Source organism: Pteropus medius, unplaced genomic scaffold (assembly GCF_902729225.1).
Source record: "Pteropus medius unplaced genomic scaffold, Ma_sr-lr_union100, whole genome shotgun sequence".
In the NCBI taxonomy this organism is placed as follows: domain Eukaryota; kingdom Metazoa; phylum Chordata; class Mammalia; order Chiroptera; family Pteropodidae; genus Pteropus; species Pteropus medius.
Genome location: NW_024342644.1, coordinates 8,351,527 through 8,379,401, shown reverse-complemented (window position 1 = coordinate 8,379,401; position 27,875 = coordinate 8,351,527). Strand labels below are relative to the sequence as shown.

At 34.5% G+C, this 27,875-nt stretch overlaps 1 protein-coding gene across 3 annotated transcripts in view; it reads right to left on the bottom strand.

The window, feature by feature from the left end:
• Positions 1 to 793: 793 nt before the first annotated feature.
• Positions 794 to 27,875, bottom strand: part of WDHD1 (WD repeat and HMG-box DNA binding protein 1) — a 50,213-nt gene continuing 23,131 nt past the window's right edge. The window contains exons 13-26 of one of the 3 annotated variants that reach the window (XM_039866565.1): positions 26,345 to 26,529; positions 24,092 to 24,333; positions 21,727 to 21,864; positions 20,021 to 20,177; positions 14,711 to 14,825; positions 13,915 to 14,046; positions 11,063 to 11,283; positions 10,845 to 10,963; positions 9,731 to 9,787; positions 7,043 to 7,086; positions 6,466 to 6,636; positions 5,716 to 5,846; positions 3,890 to 4,028; positions 794 to 2,164 (exon numbers count right to left, since the gene is read on the bottom strand). In XM_039866565.1, coding sequence (XP_039722499.1) covers positions 1,967 to 2,164; positions 3,890 to 4,028; positions 5,716 to 5,846; positions 6,466 to 6,636; positions 7,043 to 7,086; positions 9,731 to 9,787; positions 10,845 to 10,963; positions 11,063 to 11,283; positions 13,915 to 14,046; positions 14,711 to 14,825; positions 20,021 to 20,177; positions 21,727 to 21,864; positions 24,092 to 24,333; positions 26,345 to 26,529 — 2,049 coding nt within the window. In that variant the 3' untranslated portion in view covers positions 794 to 1,966. The remainder of the gene's footprint in view (positions 2,165 to 3,889; positions 4,029 to 5,715; positions 5,847 to 6,465; positions 6,637 to 7,042; positions 7,087 to 9,730; positions 9,788 to 10,844; positions 10,964 to 11,062; positions 11,284 to 13,914; positions 14,047 to 14,710; positions 14,826 to 20,020; positions 20,178 to 21,726; positions 21,865 to 24,091; positions 24,334 to 26,344; positions 26,530 to 27,875) is intronic. The other 2 variants (XM_039866567.1, XM_039866566.1) reach the window with 2 other exon arrangements.

Below are 27,875 nucleotides of genomic sequence, written 5' to 3'. Positions count from 1 at the left end.
TAAAAGAGGAGACTAAAAAAACCTTTTGCGAATCCTTGGTATTACCAGGTTCCTAAGGATCTGAAACAGAACACTCAAGGAGTACACCCTTGGACATTATAAACTATGTACGACAGCAAGTTAAGGGAATAAAAGACATGTCTACAAACATGTTTTCCCAAGTATTATAAGTAAACTGTTACTTCAGGATCTTGAAATCAAAATTAATTCACTCCAAATCAAACTGAACAGCAAAGAAAGGTGCAATAGCCAATAGCATGATAGATGACATTTAAACATCACTGTGTACCAGGAACTAAGTGCTTTTATCTCATTTAAGTCTCACAATAACCCTATGAGACAGATACTATTATTATACCCATTTTACAGATGAGTGGGCAAAGGCTAAACTTGTCCAAGGTTATTCAGCTGGTATCTACTACGATGGGTTTTCAAACCAGGGTGGTCTGGCTTTGAAATCTGTGCTCCTAATCACTGTGCTATAATGTCTCTCAATACCAACTACTAATTTAAAAATATGAAATGTATTCATTCCTTCCTAACCTTAATCATTATAAGTACTATCCATCTAAATTTTCAATGTTTTGTTCCTTCTAATCTATAAAACTATTAGATTTTGATTTTATTTTACTATCCACCCATCCCTACCCCTGTATCTCGCCCTCATTAAGTCGCTGCATGTGTGTTAAGCTCTGCTTAGAATAATAACCAAAAGTGTATGAAATAATTAAATCTTGTTTGCTCAAAATAGAAGAGGAGTTAAACACTTTCCATAACACTTTTGTTTCTTGACTTCCAGAGTTTGGCTTTATTTTGCAGTGGAGAAATAATTCAGAGCCATTTTGAGACAGACATCATTAAAGTAGAGGCTCTGTCAAATCAATACTGCATTACGGCTTGGTCTGTTGAAGAAGACACACCTGAGATAAAAATGGCTTCTACATATACCTGCTTTATGATAGGTTTTGTTCTCCTTTGCTCTCACACAGGCTTTCTCCAAAATGACTCTCAAAAGTCTGGAGTTTAGTTAGAATTTTAGGTCCACATAAAACCAAACTTGTGGCTACGCTACATGACAGAACACAAAATGTAAAACTTTTTCCCCTAACCCTTTACTAGTACTCTTATCAAGGCTTCAAAGACTTGCTCGGAAAAAGTACTGTTGATGCTGACAGCCAGAGCACATTACCAGGAGCACTATGCCCTGGGCTGTGATCCTATCAAAACACTATCTTCGATTCTTCTCTTTGGTATATAATGTATAGGAGGATGGGGATGATGGGAGGAAATTATGGATATAAATATAAAATACACTTTCTAAAAGATTCCCAATTCATGGAAATACAATGTTAAGGCCATATCAAGCTAAATATGAAAAAGTAAAAGTTTTATTTTTTAAAAACTAGGCTATACAATTGAAAGCCATATACAAAAAATTTCCAAAACAAAAATGTCTCATCTACAAAATTATATACATGCTTAGGCCCCATATTAAAAAACACGGTCCCCTAGGTCCCGATTAGACAAAGAGAGCCATCTATGGTAATACTTGGGAAGAGACTACTGTAGTACTTCCCACTACCTGACAAAAAACCAAAAGAGGAAATCCCGACAAGGTATTTCAGTGCTTAGAGGTGTTAAGACCTTGGCTTTGATGATTTTGAAGGTAAGAAACAAAATCAAACTGGCTTCCACTGGGACATGCTAGTCAAGTCAGTGACCACAACAATCACAATGCTTCTGGGTGGCCTCAATTTTGGGGCAGAGCAATCTGCAGAGGTGATAGTTTTTACATGTTCCCTGCTACCTACACCAGTATAATTACTATATTATAAAGACAAACAATTGTCTTTAAACTCTTTTAAAAATATACAGCATTTTCTAAAGATTTTTTAAAAGTCCAGATTCATCAAAGATGAGTAAAAAAAAAAAACATCCATTACTTTCCTAAGGCCACTTCCTTACTCTATTCCTGCTTAAATGCAAAAGCTGACAGTTTCTGATTCGTAGAAAGATCTAAAGGTTTTTGCTTTTTAGGCAAATTCAGATTCTCCGTTGCTTTTTCTTTCTGGTTTTCAGTTTCTTGACTTTCATCCACAAATTTTCGCTTCTTTGTTTCAGCAACATCACTTGCAGTTTCTCCTTTAGCCTTGATAGCCCATGCCTTTATAAAAATATTGGAGAAAAGATTTTATGCAATAACAAATAAATAGGAAGAAAATTATTTCTTTACTTTTCCAGGTAACATAAAGTAGCATAATTAGCATTTATTAAGCTAATCATTAAGGATTCTCATTGTTAAATTTCTTATTACTTAATTGCAAAACATATTAAAAAAATCACATTCTATCTCTAATATTTCAATCTATACTCGGCTTGTATTTAACCATATCAAGTGCAAAATACTAAACCTGCAGGTACTTTTAAAAAATGAAACTTTTCATTTTGAGATTGTAGATGCACAGGTAGTTGTAGGAAATAATACAGAAAGATCCTGTGTACCCTTTACTCACTTTCCCTCAATGGCAGAATCTTAAAAAACCAGAATATTGACATCAATACAATCTCCCTTTTTACTTCTACTCATTTGTGTAAGTCTGTATGTGTACGTTTAATTCTATTCTGTGTATTTACCACCATATGCAAGATACAGAACAGTTCCATCACCACAAGGATCCCTCGTGCTGCCCCCACTCCTCACCCAGGCCCCAACTGCTGGCAATCAGCACTTTTCTGCATCCCTATCACTTTGTCATTTCAGGAATGTTATATACGTATATATTCTTTGGGGATTGGCCTCTGTTCACTAACCAACAAGTTTCACTCATTTCATCTCTTAAATCTCTCTTAATCTATAATATTTCCTCCTACTACTAACTTATTTTCTTTCCCGTTTATTTATTGTAGAAAAGGGATTCTCTGAGCTATAGAATTTCTCACATTAACAGACTGGATGTCAGCAAATGTTTAAGGTTTATATATCTTAAAAATACTGATTACATTTCTAAGTATTCGAAAACACAATCACAATTTTTGCCAAGTTGTTTCTTCTGCTGCATAAGGTCTGATGCATTCAGATGCAATTTTAGTTAATTCTTTAGAATTTCTATCCTTTTATAAATACTTACAAAAAATGAGAAGCACAAAGTTGCTATGAGATTCTAGAGGAGGCTAAAGGTGGTCAGATCAGTTTCTAGCTTCCTAAGTTTTCAATACTTTTATTCATAGAACCCAGTTTATTGAGGCAAGAATCTATGTCACTAGGTGCCCATGCCACACACTGTCATTCCTAGGGAAGTGAAGTGTGAGATTTAATTAATACACCATCACACACATTGCTTTCCCTTGCAAAAGAAAGCTGCTCCTAGCCTTCCTTCACATGGCAAATTTACATGAGAGGTAACAGGTTCAAGACACCAGTTCTAATTTCCATGTGAAAGGCAGAAACAGAACACCAGCTCTCCCTGCAAAAGCAGTATTCTCATTTAGTATTCAGTGTAAAGTAAACAGCATTTAAAAGATTTCTGCTTACAAGGAACCTAATAGTCCAAAAAATATGACTTAACTTCATTTTTACTTAATAATTTTATTTGTTTTCAATTTATAAGTAATGCTTTTTTTTGGCGTAGTCCCCTAACTTGTAATGTGCAGGAGCTTATACAGATGTAAACAGTATACCTGCCCCCAAAATTAACCATTAGCACTAAATAATAACTACTACATATCCATATGTTCAGTGTTGACATTTCGGTTATTTAATTTCTTCTCCACCAAGTTTCCTCTCCCTCAAAAATATTCAATTTTCAAAAAGAGAAAAAGGCATTTTCTATAAGGATTTTTAAAACTTGGGAATTCACTAAGATCTCAGTCTCAGCACAATTAATCTTACCTTCCTTTCTTCAGTTGACAATACTCTAAATAGAAGAATTCCTTTTTTTATTATATCTGCTTCATCTGATAAGTCAGGATTGTCAGACAAAATATTACTTCTGTTTTCTTCCAGCCACATCTGGAACCCAGTCTTTGGCCTAATAGCACAATAATGTGAAAAAATTTTATACTTAAGACATAGTTTAAAGTGCTTTATAATTTTCCAGGTTAGTAATTAACCATTAGTCTTTGTATACCTATATAAAGAGACACAATTAATTACACTTGTTAATATTCATATTACATATTACTTAACCTGCCTAGAGACTGCAGGAATAATGAACTGAAATACTCTTTGTAAGGTCAATTCAAAGGGATTATTCACACTTGTATTTTCCAAGCACAGCAACCATGAATTCTGCACTTTCAATTCTTTGATAATGTTGACAGGCTCAAGGTCGCCAATCTCACTTAGCCCCTCTGGCCCAGTAAAATTCTACCATGTAGCTTTGGCAAGCTCTTTCTCCATATCCTAAACCAGCTATTTGAAATCTTCAGAACTCTCTTGGGCTCCTTCCTCATTCTCTTACCTTGGCTCTCACAGCTGGCCTGGGAGTGTGAGTACTTTGCTGTATCCCCATTACATAAAACATGGACATAGCACATTGTCAATTTTATTAGATTTCACTTCTGATACAAACTGTCTTTAGGTCACAAGTGAAGGTTTAATGCAAGTATTTAATATTTACTGGGCACTTTTTTCTGTATAACCAGTTGCTAGCATAAAAAAATGGAATCTTCTTAAATAAAATTTTCACTGTTTAATTATCTAAATTGAATTCAGAACAAAATGAGAAAAATAAAAACCATAGCTACCCCCTCAGATCAAACTGGTTAACATGAGATATGATTCTATGATACATAATGCTAAAAATGAAATGGGGACTTTTTCAATTTAACTGATGCATTTTAAATAAATCTAGCAAAAGACATCAAAATATTTGGTAACGTACTGCAAAGGTGGACAAATAGGATCTGGATGAACAGGAATTCTCATATGGCTAAGGTATATAAAATGATATGACATCAATGCTAAACAGTCTGGCAGTATGTACTGGAATTATAAGTGCACATTAACTTTGTCTATATGAGAATCCATAGCTATAAGTATATATGAGAAATAACTTGTATAAAGTTATTCGTTGCAATACTATTTGTATTAGTAAAAGATCTTTTTCCACTAGTGGAGACCTAAGTAATTATGATATATCCATTCAATAAATATAAAAAGATTACAGAAACTCTGTGTAGTAATGAAATGACCTGCAAAAGCTATTAAGTGGAAAAAAAGCAAGAGATAAAACAATGTATATGCTACCATTCCTGTAAAACTAAAAAAAAAAAAAAAACCAGATAAATATAAGTGTGTGTATGTGCATAGATTAATTCTGAAAGGCTCTATAAGAGACTTGTTGCTGTGACTGTGGAGTGGGGAACTGGGTAGATAGGAAAGATATTTATTCTTCATCACACATCTTTTTGTATCTTTTGACTATATTTCTCCCGTGTAACTACATTAGCTATTTAAAAAATGGATTAATTATAATATAGTATTTAAATTTAAAACACACATATAATTTGCCAAAATACACTTTAATTAATAATGTAAATAGACATTAATCAATATTTGCATCTTCCTTCAAGTGTTCAGGATGACCACTACCAATGCCAATGTATTATTTATAATAATGAATAACAAAGCTGAATAATTTTGTATTGCTCCTTCAGTATGCCTTTTATTGGGATACTGAATCTTGAGAATACTAAATTTCTCTATGTACTAACCTTTGATTTTCAGTGTCTTGAGCACACACAGCTGAGGTTTCAGATGATGAATTTTTAGGATTTTCTTCTTTTATTTCCTCAGTCTTATCAGTTTCAGAAGTTTTTTTCTGAAAATAGGATGCTGCAGATGCCTGTAAAAACAAATATCATGAAGCTGCAAGAAAATATAATATGATTTTACATGTTAAAAGCAAGTTTTAAAAAATGTGGGAAAATATTATTTAGAATTCTTATACCAACATGTGAAGTCCTGAGGTTCTCGACTGAAAAAAAAACATGCAGATACACATAAACTGCAAAAAAACTATATTTCAAATTCCATGTTTTCTAAATGAATAAAATTATATGAAATGGAAAAAATAAATGATAAATATATTTTACTGATGACAACTTTGGGATGAAATACCAAATCTGAGATAAAATCTGGGAGACAAAATCAAAATACAGAACAAGGAAAGATAAGAGCCAGGTACTCTCTCAGTGTCATCATTACATAGGGATATGTAACAGAAACATCTGGGAAATTTTTTTCAAAATACAGATAAATGGCTGAGTCCCTAGGGCCTGGGTATACATATTTTTAAAAAATGATTCTGAAGCAAAACCAGAATAGAGAACCATTGCCCTCACTGGACAATTAGTTACATACAACTAGAGCCTCCTGTCTCATACATGAAACAGTGAACAAACTGCAGTTAGACAAACAGATCTCGTGCTGCTTACTGCAGATGTGAGTAGTTGAAACAGTACCTGCTTAGACTTTGGCTTTGGAACTAGAGGCTTTATAACTGGAGACTTTTCGTTATTTGTAGCTCGATTGAGTGCAGTAGATTTCTTGTATGATTTGTTCATATTGTCTAAAATATTAGTAGAGCGTGCTGAATTCACTGAGATGGCTGGCTCTTTGGAACTGGCTGATACCTAAAGAGCAAACTCGTGTTAGCATTTTATATTGAAAGAAAAAAAAATCCTAAGAGATTTCATTTTTCCTTTAAATTTCTGTTATATCTGTATTGTACTCTCAGTTCTAGAAATGTATACATTTGGCACAATCCAAATTAAGACTTTTGATGCACATATTCTCAAATACCACATCCCCTAGAAAAGCAGGGAGTATCTTTCAAAACTATAAGCACTTAAAAGACAAGGAGAAAATATAACTCTTAGCCTAGGTGTGAAGCAGTGCTGCTTTTGTCTTTGTTTTCACAAAGATCTGCTTCAGTCTTTAATGCCTCCAAGTCTGGGGAGGGTCATTGGGTGTTTTGAAAATATTATTCTGTATGAAAATGTATTTAAATAATAGAAAATATCATTGGAAAGAGTTTACCTTAAAGGGGTTTACTCGTCCTTGGTTGCTAGAGGTAACTGCACCTTTCATAAGAAAGAAACCCTCACTTAACAGTGGTAAAACACAGAAGACTTCTGACTTCTTCTACAATAATAGATGAAATATTTTAATCTATATTGTATGAAAATGAATGTGCTTTGTTACTTTACAACTATTAACTACATATGACCTCCTTCCATTTCTAAGACAAAATAAAAGCTTTTAGATGGGAACTACCCCAACTTGCCACTATAAAATATACATACTATATGAAGATCTAACTTTTTCTCTTGTTACCACAGAAAAATGGTGCCTTATTTTAGCTAAGGCTAGTAACTAATTCCTCTCCTGTGCTCTCAATCCTACCCTTCTGGCTCTGTCAAGAAATGTGCTATCAATGGCTACAATATCTTTGACTTTACCCTTTTATTGACTGCTCAAGTTTCCAACTTAAACAAACAAAAAAAACAAATCCTCTCTACCCCACAACCCCTCAGCTACCATTTTATTTTTTTTCAAAGCATTTTATTTTTTTATTATCAGTTTCAAGTACATAATACATTGGTTAGATATTTATATAGTTTATGAAACAATCCCACTGATTACTTTTATCTTCCCTCTGGTTCTCCGCCTAGCCATTTCTGCTGATTGCATTCCCAATGCTGTGCTCCCCATCCCCATGACCATCTATCAACTACTAATTTGTACTTCTTTAACCCTTCACTGCTTTCTCCCACCCTCCAATACCTCTCCCCTCTGGCAGTCACCAGACTGTCTTCTATATTTGTGAGTCTGTTTTCGATTAGTTTGTTCTTTTTGTTCCTTAGATTCCACATATAAGTGAAATCATATGGTATTTATCTTTCTCTGTCTGACTTATTTTGCTCAGCATAATAACTTCTAGGTCCATCTATGTCATTGCAAATGGTAGGATTTCATTTTTTCTTATGGCTGAGTAATATTCTATTGAATATATGGACCATAACTTCTTTATCCAATTGTCTGTCTGTTGTTGGGCATTTAGGTTGCTTCCATATCTCAACTATTGTGAATAGCACTGCCATGAACACAGGGGTGCATAAATCTTTACGAATTAGTGTTATGGTTTTCTTTGGATAAATACCCAGAAGTGCAATTGCTAGGTCAAAAGGTAGATTCACTTTCAATTTTTTGAGGAACCTCCAGACTGCTTTCCATAGTGGCTATACCAGCAGCCACCATTTCTATCACCTCTCCTATAAAGCCAAATTTCTCTAGTGCTGTCTACATGGCTATTCCCATTTCCTCACTGCTCTTATGTTCCAGCTCCAATATAATATGGACTCCAGCCCTACTAACCTACAGAATCTGCTCCTGCTAAGAACCTGGTAAAACTCTATCTGGCCAAATCTGGTGGATACTTTTGATCTCTCAACAGCATTCCACATAGCAGATCCCTTTCTTCTTGGTACTGTCTTCGTCCTTGACTTCTGAGTTACTACATCGCCCTGGCTTACCTCCTTCCTCTCTGGTCTCATACTCTTTCGATGGTTTCCCTTCCTCCTCCCTCTACTACCCGATGTTTAAATGCTGGGGATTCCCTAGGCATAAGCTCATTTTTCTTCTCACTTTACATCTTCCCCCAACGCTCCTTCACCCATGCCCGTGGTTTAAATTGCTATACTTACGCCAGTGATTTTCACTTTATATTTCCATCCCAGAGATACTAATTCCCTGAGCTCCTGACCCAAATATCCAATAGTAATTCATCCTCCTGCTATCTAAACCTGTGTCTCCCTAGTTTTCCTGACTCAATAAATGGCACCATGATTAACTCAAGTACTCAAGCCAGAAACTGAGTCATTCTTCACACCTGAACTTCCACACTCTCTACATCATCATCAGAAATACCTCTTCAATTCTTCCTATTCTTTCTACCATTACCACCACCCCAGTCCGAGCCACTATTCAATCCCACTTGGACTGCCTGAGTGGTCTCTATGTGCATTCCTTTTCTGAAGTGTGCCAGAAAAGGCTGTGCCCCACTTAGAACCTACAGCCTCCCAGCAACCCTAGAACAAAGATCAAAATCCTTACTACTGCCTATATGGATGTGCACGATTTGACTCCTGTCCATTGCTATAAACCTCAGCACTTCTTCTTTGCTCTCTGTGCTCTTCATACCACTGTTAGTCTTCACACACGCTGTTGCTTAAGACCACATGCTTTTCCTCTGCTTCTGCTCCCACCCACCTCTGCCTAGCCCACTCATTCATCGTTTAGGTCTCTGCTTTAAAGACTCCGTAAGGCCTTCCTTGGAGCCCCAACCCATCGCCCACCACTGAGTTAAATTATAGCCATCGGTTATCTGCTCTTTTAATACTCTGTACATGTTTTTAAAGATAATTTTTTAATCAAAGTACTCTATGTACATAGTCTGAAAAATCAATTGGTACCATAATTTTTATACAAGGATCAACTGTGCATATCTGCTTGACTTCTGTATCACCATTTATTCAAATACCTGACATTCAAGCATTTAATAAATACTTGTTAAATGACCATAGTTTCACAAAGAACGTTTCTGATAAAAAAATAAAACAACAAAAGAAAAAAAAAAAAGAAATAGGCCCTAAAGGGTAAGGTGTGTCACTTTAGAGACTACTTGTAAAATTTACTTGACATTACAAAATCATAAATTTTTCTTACCTGAGTTAATAGCTGGCACATTACAGGAATTTGCACTTTTTGAAAATGGGTTCTGTCCTATAGAGTAATTATGATAACATAATGTAAACAGGAAGATAAACATATCCTCTATAATCAACAATCAGAAGGCAAAGATGTCTTGAAAAAGTATGGGTACAGCAGTCCCCCTCTATCCACCAGGGATAGTTCCAAGCCCCCTCATGGATGCTTGAAACTGAGAATAGTACTGAACCCTATTTACACTACGTTTTCTCCTGTACGTACATACCTAAGATGAAATTTAATTAATAAATTAGACACATTAAGAGATTAGCAACGTAACTTATAACAGAACAATTATAACAATATACTATAATAAAAGTTATGAATGTGATCACTCATTTCAGGAGACCCTTGCTGAAGCCTTCATATAGGCTCAATGCTTTCTGGGGCAACATGCTGCCATCAATCAAAACATGATTTCTGTTCACGGCTTCCACTCACAAACTTAATGCCTTTTCCACCTTAAGTAAACACATATTATGCACTGCAGCTGTAATTTTTGCAATCTGAGGTGCGACAGCAACACTAGCATAAATTTCTTCTTCGTCGCAATTTCACAGATAGAAAATTCTTCCTTTACCACAGATTTTAGCAACGTCAGCATATGAATTTTTTCTTTCTTATTAAGTCAAGAACTTTTACCTTTTCACTTAAAGCACTTTATGGCTTCTCTTTGTGATATCCAATTTGTCAGCATCACTGCTCTTGCATTTTTAAATAAAATAATGGTCACTTGAACTCAAGCACTCTAACACCACAGCTGACCTGATACCTGAGTGACTAAGTGACTAATACACTGGACAAAGGGATGATTTACATCCACGGTGAGATGGATCAGGACAGCACGAGACTGCTACTGCTACTCAGAACTAGACCATTTAAAACTTATGAATTGTTTTCTTCTAGAACTCTCCATTTAATATTTTGGACCGCAGTTGATCATAGGTAACTGAAACCATGGAAAGCAAAACCATGGATAAGGGAAGTATTCAAATTTCCTAGCCAAGTAAATTGGGAAAAGCCCCACACATCACATTTCTCACCTTTAAATTGTCTTAAAAATGTATCTTACCCTGCTTATGTATTTCTGATTTTTCTTCTATATCATCAACTTCTCCAGTGTCCTCTGCTTCTTCTTCAACTTGATTTCTGAGCCTTGGCTGACTCCATTCTGTAGCAGTATTACTGTAACTAAAAGATGAAAATACTATTCAATAAAGAACTCTATGCAAAGACCAGCTTAATATTCAGAATAGTAAAGAAAAATTCAAACAACTGAATATTTTGTACCCAGCATTCAGCTTTTTTCTGAAATCTTCTTCTTCTTCTTCCTCTTCCACCTGGGTTGCTGCCAATTCTGCGGCCTTCTCTACAGCCAGTTCACTAAGTCTTTGGGCCAATATTAATCTCCGAGAACGAGAAGCATATTTAATGGCTAAATTCACAGCATTTTGAGTCATTAGATCAGCAAGTTCCACACAACGAAATTCCCGTTCCAATTTACAGGAAAGCTAACCCAAAAAGGAAAAAAACAACAACAATCAAATCATGTTAAGTAAAACTTTTTTAAAATAAAGGAATGAAACTACTAGTAAAACTGAGAAAACAGTATTCTAGATACCATATTTCACTGATTCTAAGATTACATATTTTAACATCTCTGAAATTAGAAAGCATCTTACAAATGATGGTGGGTCAGTTTAATTGGCAGCATTTTTTTTTTTGTCTCAGTGGCTTATATAAAGAAACTAATGGTGCATTTTACAATTAATAGTAGTTTAGATTCAATGAGATATGGTATATCACTTCAAGCTATTAGTTGCAAGGAAAGTAAGAGATTCATTTAAAATCCAGATACGGTTCTCCTAACTTTGTTTTCCTACCCTAGCCAAACAGAGCTGCAAATGCAAAGAAGAAATGAATTATAAATGATTTATTTATTACCTTGCCCAGACTTGGCATGCAAATGCTACTAAGTGAATCTGGATGGGGGCAAGTAGATTTATCCAATAGTTTTTAAGTGTGATTGCCTATGATCTCCAACTACCAGAAACAGTTATAAACTTCTAAATTAACAAACAACTTTCTTTTTCTTGCTTTATTTTTCATACTTAACATTTAAAAAAGGCATTCATTTATTATCTCTTAGAAAACACTGGCTAGTTTTCTTTTGGTATGAACTGTGACAACTCAAAGGCAATTCAAGTACAATGTGAGGAAAATTAATACTTCGAAAACTATTAAAGGCCTCATAATTCATAGGGTAGAAGGATGATTTTGTTTCTTATACATCCCATGTCTGATCCATCAGCACAGAAGCTTTAGATTAGATATTCATCTGTATGTATTCCTCAAATTTTCTAGTATCACTTATCTATAAGCAATACTTCTCAATCAAGGTGGTACTCTGTCTCAGGGGACACTTAGAAATAAAAAGGAATACAGTTAAGTCCTCACTTAACGTGGTTGAAAGATTCTAGGAAACTGCGACTTAAAGCTAAAAAACGTATCACAAACCAATTTTACCACAGGCTGATGTAAACGAATTAAGTTCCTACTGCATATTTCTAGTCACAGAAAACATCACTAGACTTCTAACTAAAAACCCAAAACACTTCTAATATTAAACACTGAAATAAGTGCATGCTATACACATATTTAAGGAAGATTAATAAAAACAAGGTAATTGTTTTCCAACCTGTTTATTCCAGTTCAGGGTCAAGGGTGGCCAGCCTATCCTAGCAACTCAGGGTGCAAGGAGGGACCTTATCCTGGACAGGACACCCTTACATCATAGGCTGTACTCACACACACACATCCCCACATTTGCGCAGAGTGGGATGATTTAGACACCCAATTCATCTCATGTGCACATCTTTGGGATGTGGGAGAAAACCGGAGTCCTTAGAGAAAACCCACACAGACATAGGGAAAACATGCAAACTCCACATGGGCAGTGGCCTCGGCCAGACACTGATTTTTTTCCTTATCAGTTATAACATATTGGCACTGAATGAAACAGTAGTCGAGGATCTGCTGTAGTGTGGGTCTCAGAGACTAAGCTGAACTACAGGCATTTGCAGGGGGCCAAGAATGCTGAAGAGGACCAGTCCCCAAAGCCACCAGCACCCTGCTCCAGAGGAAAAGCTCCTCTATGGCTAAATGGTAAATAAATCAAATGTTTCCTTAAATGTACTGTAGGAAGTAAAAAAGTCTAGTTCCCAGACCACAAATGACACCACATAAAAGGAACAAAACTTACTCTACAATAAACTAATTAAATTGCTTTAATACTAAACTCAAGGCAGTGTTGCATAGAGGTGACAATAGTGAACACGCCTTTTGGAGACCAATTACAATTAGCTTTGCGGTCTTCGATATCACTTTTTCCTTCAGAACCCTCAACTTTTAAATGAAAAGTCTGGACCATTTACTCTCTCCGTAAATACTGGGGCCCACTATATATCAGATACCATGCCAGTGCCTGGCATAGCCACTGCCTTCAAGGGGCTTACAGTCTAGTGCAGGATAAGCAGATAAAAAATTACAATACACTCCTCTTCATAAACCAACCTGGAATGAAGATGCAAGAATGAACCTTATGTTTCAAAAAGTTCATTTATCTCCAAAGATAAAAGTACTTATATATTCAAGGCAACAAACCTGGTCACTGGCTAGAGACAAATTTTTATCATACACTGTTGCCTAAGAGGATGACTAAAGGCAAGCATATCTAAAAAGCCTTATTAAAGTTCTTAAGGCTGCCCACCCTTAGAGGTTTAAAAGTCCAGAAACTCTATTTGTTGCACATAAGAGCAGGAGCTACAGCTCCTGGTTCTCAAACTTTTTTAAGCATCAAAATCGCTTGGCGGTCCTGTTCAAATAGTGCAGTGGGCAAAAGCAAAAAGGGAGGTTGCACTGGGACAGTTTATGACCACCTACAATCTTAGATACAAGGTAATTTTTTAAATATTTTAAATGCGACATTAACTGGAAAAAGAATGTTTAAGGAAGAAAAATACCACCAGATACAACTTAAGAATTGTAGGTTGTGGAACTCAGTGCTAATTCACATACCTTTAAGAGATTCAACCTTAGAAAAGCATTTAATTTTAATTTTTTTGTGTATTTATTTTACTTACTGCAAGCATTTTCATTAAAAGTTCCTGTTGCTGTTTTATTGCTTGATTTTTAGTGCTCTCTTCGTATTCATAATTATTTTTAGCTAAATAATCAAGGTGGTTGTGAAACAGAACTGAACGCCAATACTGTTCCTACAAAAGTAAGGAAAAAACTGTTTACAGTCAACTATCAGCTTAAGACCAAGCAAATGTTAAATATTTATCTTAAGATACCAGTTTCTGAATAAAATATTTTCTGAAACACTCCTTCCTATTATTTTACAATTCAAATTCTAATGTGATACTACGCCTTGACTTTGCCTTCTACCCTTAAAAAAAGGGGAGAAATAAAGGGTTTTAAACAGTTTCTTAGCTATTATAATTAATGCTCAGAGAATTTGGGAAGCTACTTTTTTGGAAGCCAATTTGCTTCTTTTTTAGAATAACTAACTGCAAGATTTCAAATGACTTTCGATGACGCAGGGCTAGGACTAGGGTGAAGCAATCCAAGCGCCTACGGTACAAAATTTCTGGAAGCACGCCCTCTCAGGACTTGTGGGGCCCTGCGAATGAACGCCTTGCCCTAGTGAGGCGCTGACAGTAACACCCATATACTTCATAGACAAGGTCCCTGGAAGCAGTGATGGCAATCAGGTGCCCTGATGATCAATCAGTCCTCTTTCTTCTCTGCTACCTCTATTTCATTACAAAGTAATAAACACACGACATTGGCCACCGGGATAATTTTTAAATGCCTATGTCACAGTTAGCGATCGCATTATCAAATTTAGAGTGTCAAGGTAAGATCTCCACATACCTCCATTTGTCCTTTTTCTGTTCCAATCTGACAGTAAGGAAGCTTAAAGGATAATATAGCTACAGCAGGGCGTGGAAGGGTGGGAGGAAACCGAGAACCTTTACAAGGAATGCACCTGTCAGTAGAGAAAAAGTCTCACTATAAAAACTTACATTTATAATATTAAATTAAATTTAAAATATGAAATTATTCACTGCAAATGAATGATTTCACTTATCTCTTTAAAATAATGACATTCATCTAAATGAAATAAATCATCTTACTCAAATAAACATTAGATGGAATAGTAAAAATCCTTATAGGTTCAAAACTTAACCTCTTAACATAAAATGTGAATTCTTTGATTCAAATTACTAAATAATTTGATTCCTGGGAACAGACATGCAAGAAATTCCTGAGAACAACCTATATCCTAAGGAAGTTAAAAACTGTTAACTAATATGTTCCATTTGATATTAAATCTGTCCATAATGGAATATTTGGAGATTCTAAAAAGACAAGACAAATAACCAGCGATCTCTACTGTTCTCTACTGAGTTTGATTTTATATTCTCTAAGATCATATCTTCTAAAAATCTCACATTGCCAACCACTATCTTCAAAAATACTCTCAACATTGTTTCATATTCTGCCAACCCAACAGAAGCCATCAGACAAGAATTTCTGTTACCTTTCAAATACCAAATTCATCTGCATTTGCCTATCCTCTTCCTTCTCACAACAACTGATGTAATGTCTTATCTTCCTATTTTAGACAGGTGGTCTAAAAAAATCTATCACTTTTTTTGAGGATATCATTCCTTTGGTTGTCTCTTTTTCTTACTGCCAATCTCAACCTCTTTACTGAATTTACTGTCAAAAGATTACAAAAATGCTCTAGAATCGCCCAAACTCAATAATTCATCCTGCTTTAGATTCCACCCCATCTCTGCTCCGCTGCACAGCCAAACTTCTTGAAGAGTTGTCTACATATCATGCTTTCATTTCTTCATTTCCCATGCTCTCGGCACACCCCAATCAGGAATTTAACATTTTGTCGTGTGACTAAAACCATTTTTATAAGGGTTACCAATAACTTCCACTTATCCAAATTAAGAAGTCTTCTTGAACTTCACTTCTAGCCTTCTCTGATTCGGGTTATTGAATTGCCTCTTTCATTTAAAAAAAAAAATTCAACTTACTTAATTTTTGAGCATTTATATGCACAAACTATAAAAAAGAATACAGAGAAGTCTCCTATACTATCCACTGAGTGTTTTTCTACCAAGCAACTATCATTAGTTTCCTTTTATTCTTCCAAAAATTCTTTGGCATATATAAGCAAATACAATTATGCGTTCTCTCTCCCCTTTTACACAAGTGGTATTCATTTCACTTAACACATCTTGCAGATCTTTCCACCTAGTTACACAGCACATCCTTACTCTTTTTAAATAACAGCTTTATTAAGATATAATTCATATACCAGAGTTCACATAGATGTACCACAGCCACATCATATTTGAGTGTATAATTCAGTTTTTACTATACTCAAAGAGTTGTGCATCTATCACCACTAATTCCAAAACATTTTATCACCCCAAAGAGAAACCTCACGCCCACTGGCAGTTAATCCCTATTCTCCACTGTCCACTTCTCTGCAAGCCCCTGGCAATCCCTAATCTACTTTCTGTCTCTATAGATTTGCCAACTCTGAACATTTCATATAAATGGAATCATAATATGTGGCTTTTTGTGTCTGGCTTCTTTCACTTAGCATAACATTTTCGAGGTTCAGCCATGTTGTAACATGAATCAGTATTTCATCCTTTTTTACAGTCCAATAATATCCCATTGATGGATATACTACATTTTACTTATTCATTTCTCACTTGATGGACATTTGCATTGTTTCCACTTTTTACCTGTTAGGAAAAAATCTACGATGAACATTCAAGTACAAGTTTTTGTACGGATATGTTTTCAATTCTCTTGGTTAGAAACCTAGAAGAAGACCACTGGGTCATATGGTAACTCAGTGTTTAACCTTTTGAGGAACTGCCAAACTGTACCATTTTACAGCCCCACCCGGCAATGTCTGAGGGTTCCAATTTCTCTGCATCCTCACCAATACTTGTTTTTCTCCATTTTTTGGATTATAGCTATCGCAGTATGTGAAAAGAGGTATCTCTTTGGTTTTGATTTGCATTTCCCTAATGACTAATAATGCTGAATATCTTTTCATATGCTTATTGGCCATATGTATATCTTGTCTGGAGAAATGTCTATTCAAAATCCTTTGCCTATTTTTAATTGAGTTGTCTTTTGTTGAACTGTAAGAGTTCTTTATATATTCTGGATACACATCACTTATCACATACATGATATGCTTCACCCTTTAAAACAAATTACATAGTATTCTAGTGTATAGGTGTACACAATACATTTCTCTATTCTTCTAATGGAAATCTAGGTTTCCAATCTTTTACTGTATTAACAATCATGCAATGTAGGATATCTTTTACATATATCATTTCCCACATTTGCTAGCAGCACTATTTCCTAAACTTTAATGTGCACACAAATCACCAAATATCTTGTTAAAATGCAGATTCTGATTCAGTAAGTCTGATGTGATACTGGAGATTCAGCATTTCCAATAAGCTGCCTGGTTATGGTGGTTTCCATGGATCATGCTTTAAATATCAAGTACTAGTATATCTGTAGGACTAATCTTAAAAGCAGTATTATTAGGTCAAAGGGCATATACATTTCTAATTCTGGTTGTTCTTAACAAATTATCTTCCACAAGGATTTTAACCAATTTGTACTCCCAGCAGCAATATGCAAACGTGATTATTTCCCCACGGCCTCAACTCTAAGAGTGTTAGCAAATTTAAATATTTTTCCAATTTGATAGATAAAAAGAGTTCTCTTTATAGTTTTGATTTGTATTTATCTTAAGTGAAACTAATTATCTTTTCATATATTGAAGAGCCATTTTTATTTCCCTTCTCACTATTGCTTCTTTCTTGAAATAGTCTCCATTTATAGTTTCTGTTATATGACCCTATTCAGGTGATGTTTTTCTGACATAGCTAATCCTCTTTTTTTCTCATTTAAAAGCTCCTACTCCAATACCTGGCCTCTAAATGTTGGAATTTCTTACGGCTGGATTCTGCGACCTTTTTTCCTCTCTTCCTGCTAAGTCGTCTTATTTATTACTATGACTCTAAATATCTTCTATATTCTGGTGACTTCCAAATTTGTATCTGTAGCCAAAATTTCTTCTTTGAATTCAAATTATATATCCAATATCTTCTTGATAGCTCCATTTGGATATTTCACAGGCATTTCAAACTTAACACAACCAAGAGAGAATTCAGTTTCATCTCCTTTATTTCTATAAACAACGTGACTATTCATCTAGTTGCTTTAACCAGAAACATGGGTGCCACTATTGATTCTGCCCTCTCATCCCAATCCCCAATCTAATAGCAAATCCTACTGTTTCTATCTTGAATCTGTTTCTCTTCATTTCCACTGCCCCACATTAGTTCCAGCCATTGTTCTAGCTCAGCTAGATGACTGTAAAATCTTCCCCAGCGTTCCTCAATGAGGGCACTAAAAGCATTCAGGAAAGAATAATCTGCAGTTGAGCAGGACCATCCCACATTATGAGATGTTTAACAACCCCCAGCTCCAGCACTCTAAATGCCAGAGTAACCTCTATCATTGTGACAACTAAAAACAACACCCCACATTTCCAAACATCCTCAGATGAGGGGATAAATCTGCTTGCTAAAAACTGGTCTCCCTACTTCCAGTCTTACCCCTGCCAATCCACTTACCATAAATAATTGCCTTTTTATAGCATAAATCAGATTATACCATTCCCCTGAATAAAAACCTTGAATGGCTTCCTGATATCCTTTCAAATAAAATCCAAACTTCTCCATCATGGACTATAATGCAACCTATATCTAACTTTTTTGTATCATCTTGAACTTACGCCTGCCACCATCCCTTGATTCTTATACTCTAGACACATTTAGATTCTTTCAATTCCTCAAATGCATTGAGTTCTTTCAGACCCTACGGCCTTTGTACATGCTGTTTACACTACATGGATTGCTTTTGACTCCATTCTTCCATAACAGATTCCTTGGCCCCCAGGTCTCATTTTAAATACCACCTCAGTTGGGAGTCTTTTGTGATCACTCCACTTAGAACATGCCCTGTTATTCTCCATCATGGGTCTGGCTCAGATTAATTAATGGCATTTATCTCAAGTAGTAATTAATATTTACTTGTTTCTGTTATCTGTCTTCCCAGGCTATAAGCTCCATGAAAGCAGAGACCTCTTTAGTCACTAAGTACCTACACAATGTCATTGACCTTGAACACAAAACTGAATAGAGGCTGGACTGAGAATTCTGCGCTTGCAGTAAAATACTAAATTTCTACTAGTCCTCTCTCCTATTATAATGATTGAGCTAAAAATCTCAAAGAGCAGCTAAATTATGTACATTCAACTCTAAATCATAATTAAACATAAAAGGCTGTAATAGAAGATAAAATGCCATGTTTAACTCCCCTCCCTGTCAGGATGAAATGATGCTATAGTCACACTAATAAACTTAATTTCTATTTTGTTCAATAAGTTCAAAGTCAAGCAATTGGTTGAAAACTTCAAAGTGAATATAAAACAAATTCCTGATTTACCGAATGTGGAAAAAGCAAGTAAATGAACTACGGTGAAAACGAATAAAAAATACACTTTAAAAAGAATTCTCTCTACTCAGCCATAAAAAAAGAAATCTTACCATTTGCAACAATGGATGAACCTAGAGAGAATTATGCTAAGTGAAATACATCAGACAGAGAAAGACAAATGCCATATGATTTCACTCTTATGTGGAATCTAAGGAACAAAATAAATGAACAAAGAAAATGAAAACAGACTCATAGATAAAGGGAACAAACTGGTGATTGCTAGATGGGAAGTGGGGGTTGAGAGGCTGGGTGTAAAAGGTGAAGGGATTAAGAAGTACAAATTGGTAGTTACAAAATGTCACAGGAATATAAAGTACAGCATAGGGAATATAGTCAATAATATGATAACAGCTATGTATAGTGCCAGGTGGGCACTAGACTAATTGGGGGGATCACTTCATAAATTATATAAATGTCTAACCACTATGCTGTACACTCGAAACTAATATAAAATAATATTTAATATCAACTTTAACTGAAAGATATATATATACATATATATATATATATATATATATTTTTTTTTTTTTTTTAAAGCATTTTCTAATAGCCTACCTCAGTTGTTGGGGATTTTCATGGATACCGACCACCCAGTAGTGATCAGATTTTCCTTTGCAGTGTTCTCTTGTGTTACATACAGGAGTCCACAAATTGCCAAGCCCTCTGTTAAGCATTCGAACAATGCCTTCTGAATCCACAAAACATGGGGTACCTATACATCAACAAAGTAAGAAACCACTTGGAGACATAGCTACATACTTGTTAAATACTATTTTAAAAATACATACCCATCATTTAACATTTAATTCAAAAGTAAAAACAAAACAAGAAAGCAAAAATTCCAAGTTAATTTCTCACAAAACTTCATAAACCACGTAGAGTAAGATCCAAGTAAAGAAAGCAACAACAACAAAAAAATGCCTGCTATGACTGAAATTTATCCAAATAGAGAGAAAAAACTAATAGTTTCAGTGAAAACTATGCCACCTGCTGGAATAAAGCAATATTTTAAAAAGCCATTGTCAGCAAAAAAATTAAACTTGACTCTGAAGTCTCCCAGGTTAAGAGAGACTTGGAAAAATACAAGACCCTGATACGAGGTGAGGATGTAGAGCATCTCTCTTTTGTACTCTTCTTCCTTCCTCTCTTTCTTGGCCTCATCACTGTTATGTTCCCCAACTCCTAGGTAAGCAATTCTTACCTAGGAAACAAGCAAGCATCCCTGTTTCCCACCTACTCTGCTCCCATCTCAGGAAGTGCACAGCAAATTCCCTAATTACTCCTTTTCTTATCTTTGACTTTACAGCCCTCTCACTCTGCAAATAACAGTTTTCTCAGAGTCTAGATCTAATTGGTAATTAAAAAAAAAACTATATGATGGAAGTCATTGGTGGTCACATTATTAAAGCATAAATGACTAATGATCTACCAACAGAACATACATCCAGAAATGGTTGATATTTTAAAGATACAACTGGAGTTTCTAATGATGTAACTGAAGGTCACGAATCTCCAATAGAAATATTTAAGCCAGGACACAGGGTTAACAGGCTTCTTAAAATGAGGTACTCTTCAGTGTCCTTCAAATCATCTGTCATAAGCCACTATTAAATGAGTTTACAACAGCACTGTCTAACAGAAATATGTGAGCTACAAATGTAATTTTTAATTTCCTAGTGCCACATGAGAAAAGGGGAAAAAAGTAAAGTTAATTCTAATAATATATTTTATTAAATCCGATATATCCAAGATATAATTTTAACATGTAATCAATGTAAAAGAATTGAGATTATTTTACGTTCTCTTTTTCATACTAAATCTTCAAAATTCGAAGAGTATTTCACACAGCACATCTCAATTCAGATTAGCCACATTTCAAGTGCTCAGAAACCACACATGGCCAGAGGTTACTGAAGCAGACAGTGTAGGAATAGAAAATTCTTGATTTTTGTGTAGAGTCTGCTGGAATAGCCACAACTTTACCATTGATTTGTATCTCCTTGCTAACTTAATAAACTTTCAGAAAACTATATTTCCACATTGTAAGTTTTCTAGTCAAAATTCTCATGAAGAGACCTTGTACATAAAACAATAGCCACCTTGCCTAATAATTCATTTCCAGTTTTGCCAACATATTAAAATAAAGAAATTTAAACATAAAATATAGATAATTTATCTACAAAGAAATTAATTAAGAAAAACAATGAAACAATTTTCTTCTTAAAAAATGTCTTTAATATAAATAAATGAATTTGTCTTGCCTTCAGCTGAAAATCCAACCCATACAAGGTAGGATTTCCTTGTAAGAGGAAGAGGATCACCATGCAAAATTTGTTTTTTCTTTTTCCCCAGCTCTAGCAGTTGAACGCCAAGGCATTGATCCCCATCAAATCCTATTCCTAGTGAAAAAATGTAAATATAAATCAGGTATCAAAGGTTATTTAGCTATAATGCAGTCTAAATTATTTTCTGTGAATTGAACTGATTTTGTTTTTTAGATAAACCAGCACTATTTTTTATTGATAACCTAACTGAGGCACCATTCACGTATCGGAACCAGAATACTATGTTACATGGACTATGTATATAAAGTGGTCATAAGTGGTAACTCTTCACTCAAGAAATATTTACAGAGAGTTTACTTTGACCAGGCACTGGGGCTACAATGGCAAACAAGACAAAGTCACTGTTCTCATGAAATCCACATTCAAGTAAAAGAGGACAAAGAAATGAATTTAAAAACAAACAAACAAGAAAAAGAACAAAAACTGCTAAGTTTTATCAAAGAGTTAAAATAATAATGTGATACAGAGAGCCAGACTGTTTACTTTAGATTGGACAGTCAGAGATGGCCTGAGAAAGTAAAATTTAAGCTGAGATGTCAACTACAGGTTGGAGCCAGCCATCCAAATGTTAGGAAGAGAAGCATTACAAAAGACTGAGGAAACAGCTAAGGAAAAGGCCCTAAATGGAGAGCAAACTTGAGTCTGAAGAACACAAAGAAGCCAGTATGGCCAAAATGAGTAATGAGAAAAATGGCAAGAGATGAGGCTGAAGAGGCAGGCGGAGGTAAGATCACATAGAACCCTGTCAGCTGTGATAAGAAGTTTAATTTTTATTCTAAAAGCAACAGACATTCATCAGAGGAATCTGAGCAGAAGAGGTTCATATTTTCATCAGATCACCCAAACTGCTCTGTGGATAATGGATTACAGAATGCAAGAACTGAAGCTGAAAGACTAGTTAGGAGGCTGTTATAATAGCCTAAGAGATGTCATCTGAGTTAGACGGGTGGTTTAATGAAGGTGATAAAGAGATAGATTTGGAACGTCTTATTCCAAAGTACTGAAATGATGATATGATCTTACTGATGGGAGTACATGGGGGTGAGGGAAAAAGAAGAATCAAGGATAACTCTTACATTCCTGGCTAGAGCAGCTGGATTGATAGTATGCCATTTACTGAGATGGGGTAACTAAGTAAGAAGCAAGTTTGGGGGAAAAATATATTAAAAGTTTTATTATGACCAAGTTAAGTTTGAGATGTGTATCAAAACTCTACATAGAGATTTAGGAAGGAAGTGGGCAAGTCTGGAGACACAACAGAGTAGAGCTGGTGGTATTAATTTAGAAATCACAGACACAATGTATTTAAAGCCGTGGGCCATGATGAGAGTCCCAAGGATAGTTTCTCAAACTGCATTTCTTGACCTATGAAATCAACTTAGAGTTGCAACCAGCATTTAAAGAAAAATGAAATCAAAGAGTAAATATTGCCCATGATACTTCTACTTCAGTTACATTTGCAGATATGTTCAGAACAGTGACGTAGAACAATTTCTTACTAGAGCTAAGCAGTCAAAAAACTGAAAGTTCCTGACCTAGAGAGAGTACTAGAGAGAGGCTATGACCAAGTCCTGGAGCACTCCAGCTAAGAGGTCAGCACAGGAGGAGGGGCCAGCAAAGAGCTGAAGAAGTTAGCAGTGAGAAAAAACCAGAAGAGCGAAATCACAGAAACCAAGAGAAAAGAGCATCTCCAGTAGAATTATTTTTTAATAAAAGAATAAAGAGAACTTCAGTAACCTTGATAAAATCAGTCTGAGCATATTGTGGGATCTAAAGAGAGAATATGAGATGAGGAAAAGAAGGCAACAACTTTTTAAAGTCAGATTCAAAGTTGTTTTGGCCCTTCACAGTAGAGTTAGTTTAGTTTTTGATGCATTTAAACTCTGAAAAATCTTATACAGACATGGAAGTAATTAACTAAACTCTATCTTGAAATTCTTTCTCTAATACAGTTCTTTTATAAATAAAATGTTTTCATTTTCATTGCTATTAGTGAATACAACAAAATTTGATACATTCAAAGATTATACTGATTCAAATGCTATAATAAATGCAAAAGGAGGTATTATAATCCAAAATAAAAAAGAAGGAAGGAAGGAAGGAAGAAGAGGAAAAGGGAGAGGGAGGGAGGGAAGGAGAGAGGAAGGGGAAAAGGAGGAGGAGAGGAGGTGGGGGAGAGAGAGAGAGAGAGAGAGAGAGAGAGAGAGAGAGAAAGAAGCTCAAGTAATTTCTATTTACTTCAGGTCATGGTAAAATTATAAGAATGGAAAAAAATATCTACCTCTATGATAAACAATGAAAAGCTGTTCTCCATGTCCCGCCATTGACACCACAGGCCCAGGAAGACTGAAGACCTCTTTCTGAACACCTCCAATAGTAAACAATCGAAGGAGCAAGGCACTAGTGGAAGCAGCAGCCCATCCCTGACCAAGACATATGGCTTCAACATCCTCATTCTGAGGCATGTCTACTATCCACTCTTTGCTTGAATCCCAAGAACTAAAGTGCAGGCAGTGAAGCTTGCTAAAAATTAAAACAAAATAGAAACAATCAAACTTTCATATTTGATATTTCATATATATAATTAATCATGATATCCAGTAACAAAACCAAATAGTTCATTTTTCTGTTATATACAAATAGTACAAGAAATGGTTTTAAGGAATTACGAAATATACTTAAAACTATTTTAAAATCATTAATAGTTATATTATTGAAGAATATTTAGAGATACAGGAAAATGTTCACAATATGTTAAATGAAAAAAAAGGCTAAAATCTGCAAAGCAGAAACCTAGGTTGTAAATGCACAAAATATCACAACCAAATTTTAAAAGGAAGAAAGCTTCAAATTGGTAGGCAACATTGCCATAAAAAAATTAATACAAGAAAAGAAAAAATAAATCACATATAATTCCACCTGCAAGATTATCAACTTCTGCCTACATTCTTCTTACAAATATAGACACACACATACATATAAATTATTATTAAACTTAGGCTTCAAAATGCAGATATCATAGAACTGGTAATCTGAAGCAGTACTGACTTTCTGAACATAATTTAAAAATTCAACTTTAAGATGAAAAGGTAATATTGTACATGGCTATCAAATAATATATCTAAGAAAACAAAGAGAAGAGTATCTGAAATCAAAATTGCACATGGGAAGAAAAGTTCTAAGTAAGATATGCTGAGTTTGAGACAGAGTTAACAGTGATTTATTTTAATAAACTGATTTAATAAACTGATTTATTTTAATAAACTACTGAATTGATTTTACAATGTATAAATTAGGAAACCAATTAAAATGTTAAAATGACCTAATATATGAAACTAATATATATTATATGTCAACTGTAATTGAAAAGTAAAAATTATTTTAAAAAATGACCTAATACAGTTTTTCTCAGGCTTTAATATGTGCTCAATCACCTGATTCAAAAGGTCTGGGGTGGGCTCTGAGATTCTGTTTTCAACAGACTCCCAGGTGACCTCACAGTTTATGCACCACACTTGAGCAGCAAGGAGCTAATATATCCAATCAGAAGAATTTGAATTTCAAATCACCTAGGAGTTAGTAAAATCTATGATTAAGTGCATAAACATTATAATTGGCTGAAGAAAAGAGATCAGGAGAGAGCAATCTGGATGGAATATCTAAATATTAGTAAAATATTTTTCCTTCATTAAAAAAAATATGGACTCTGCATCCACTGGTTTTCTATATTTTTTGTCTATTGATTTGTCTACCTACCTACCTACCTAGCTACCAACCAAAATATCTAAGAAGTCCAAAATATATTAAGTAAAAACAAACAAAAAAATCAAGCAGATGAATAGTACTGATAACACTTTTTGGTGTGTTTTTTCTATTTTTAAAGAGAAGTTTCAAATCTAATATATAGTGACAAACAAACAAACAAACAAAAAACCCAGATTAGTAATTAACTGGATTAACTGCAAAAGAATATGAACGAACATTTTGGGGTGATAAAAAATATTTTGATAATGGTTACCTGAATATATACACATTTGTCAAACTTATCAAACTATAATGAGTGCATTTTATTGTATATAAATTATACCTCAATATGTAAATTTAAAAAGGGGGGTTTATACAAAAAGAAATCTGGAAGGACACATATCATATTGTTATCAGTAGTTATATCTAAGTAGAATTCTGAGGGGAACTTTCATTTTCTATAAATTTCTGTACTTAAGTTTGTTTAAAATTAATATATATTATTCTTATACTAATAAAAGCAATACAATGTAAAAAATAGTCCCATTTGTTTTGCATTACAAATCATGTCATATCATTTTGACAAGTAGTTAGAGGATGTAATAAGGGGACAGTTAGGCAAAAACACATGTTCTGAGGTATTACAGGTATTATGAGCAGTGAACTCTTCTTTCTGAGATTCCACACTACAAAAAGTATCATTTTGTTTTATTAACTTTTTGTACTGAATTTCAACAATTGTATCTAACATTTAGTAGTAACAAATTCTTCTTACTAATATCCAATTTACCTTGCTAGTTCATCAGTGCTTTCACATGCCAACAAAATAGCTTCATGGGAAAGATCTGCTACTGTATAATTCAAAGTGTTCGATAAATGTGTTGCGTGGTGTATGGAGGTATCATGAAACTCCACATCTATGGCATTGTCTTGCTCATCATTATAGCAGCGAATAATTCCAATAGAGTTCCAAACCTATAAACATGTAAGGTTAAATACAAATCTGAGAAAAACTGAAGCTCCTAGAATCAGGCTTAAATGGTACAAATTAACAAATACTATAATTCAGTCTGTATTTAGTTTAAGTTATAGCAGCAACCACAGTTTATCTACTTCAAAACAGTTTCAAGTAACAGTAGTAACAACAGAGCTACAATGACTAATTATTCTTTTCTTTAATTATTTTTTTAATTAATTAATTTATTTTTATGGTGGCATTGGTTAACGAAATCTGGTAAGTTTCAGCTATACATTTTACAATAAAGCATATATATATTTACATTGTGTTCACCTCCCGTAGTTAGATTTCTTTCTGTCACCATATATTTGACCCCTTTTACCCCATTTACCTCCCCCTCTCCACCCTCTAATTATTCTTTATGAGAAGATACATATATACTTATTTATTAGGAAATGAAATATTTCATTTAACATTTTTTTAAATTTTTTAAAAAATATTTTAGGAGAGGCAATCCTTAGTTGACCTCACAGATTGCAAGGACTTTGTCAGCTTACAATCCTTTTATTTTTTTATTTTTTATGCCTACAGCACCTGGTCTTCCTAGGTGGTCCTAGGTGGTCTCCCATCCAAGTACTAACCAGGCCTGACCCTGCTTAGCTTCCGAGATCAGACAGGATCAGACACGTTCAGGGTAGCCGTAAACAACATTTAATATTTCTGAATTGCATTATTGTCATTTAAAAAACACTCTGTAATTGGCTTTTGAACAACCAAACTATTAAATCCCTCAAAAGGAACATTTCAAAAATTTATTTACTTATAAGTATGAATGTAAATGACAGCATATTTTTCTGTTCCAAATAACTGGTTTATATTACAGGAACAAATATATACATTTTAAGATAAAATAAATTGATAACATTTTGGAAAATTTACCTTCCACTAATGTACACTATAGGCTCACACTAGCCCCTAGCACTTTCTTTCTTCTACCACAAATATAACTTTACATAAATAAAATAGGTGACAATAATCAAAAATTAAGACTTATTACTTGATACTACCAATTACTGATTACAAAGTTTTATTAAAATAAAACATCACCTTTAATATTTACACACAAATTTATGCCAGGCCTAGACCTTTCAAAAAGGAGAACAAGCGAAGTCCTCAGTGAAAAACCTCAAATAATGAACAAATAAAAATATTAAATTTTTTTAGCTCTCAAACTTAAGACAAAAAGCTAATATAGTTATTCATCCATTCAGGAAATATATATTTAATGCCTACCCTGCCATATCTTGTTCTATCAGTAAACAAAACAGAAAAATCTTCATCTTTGGGGAGCTTACATTCCATG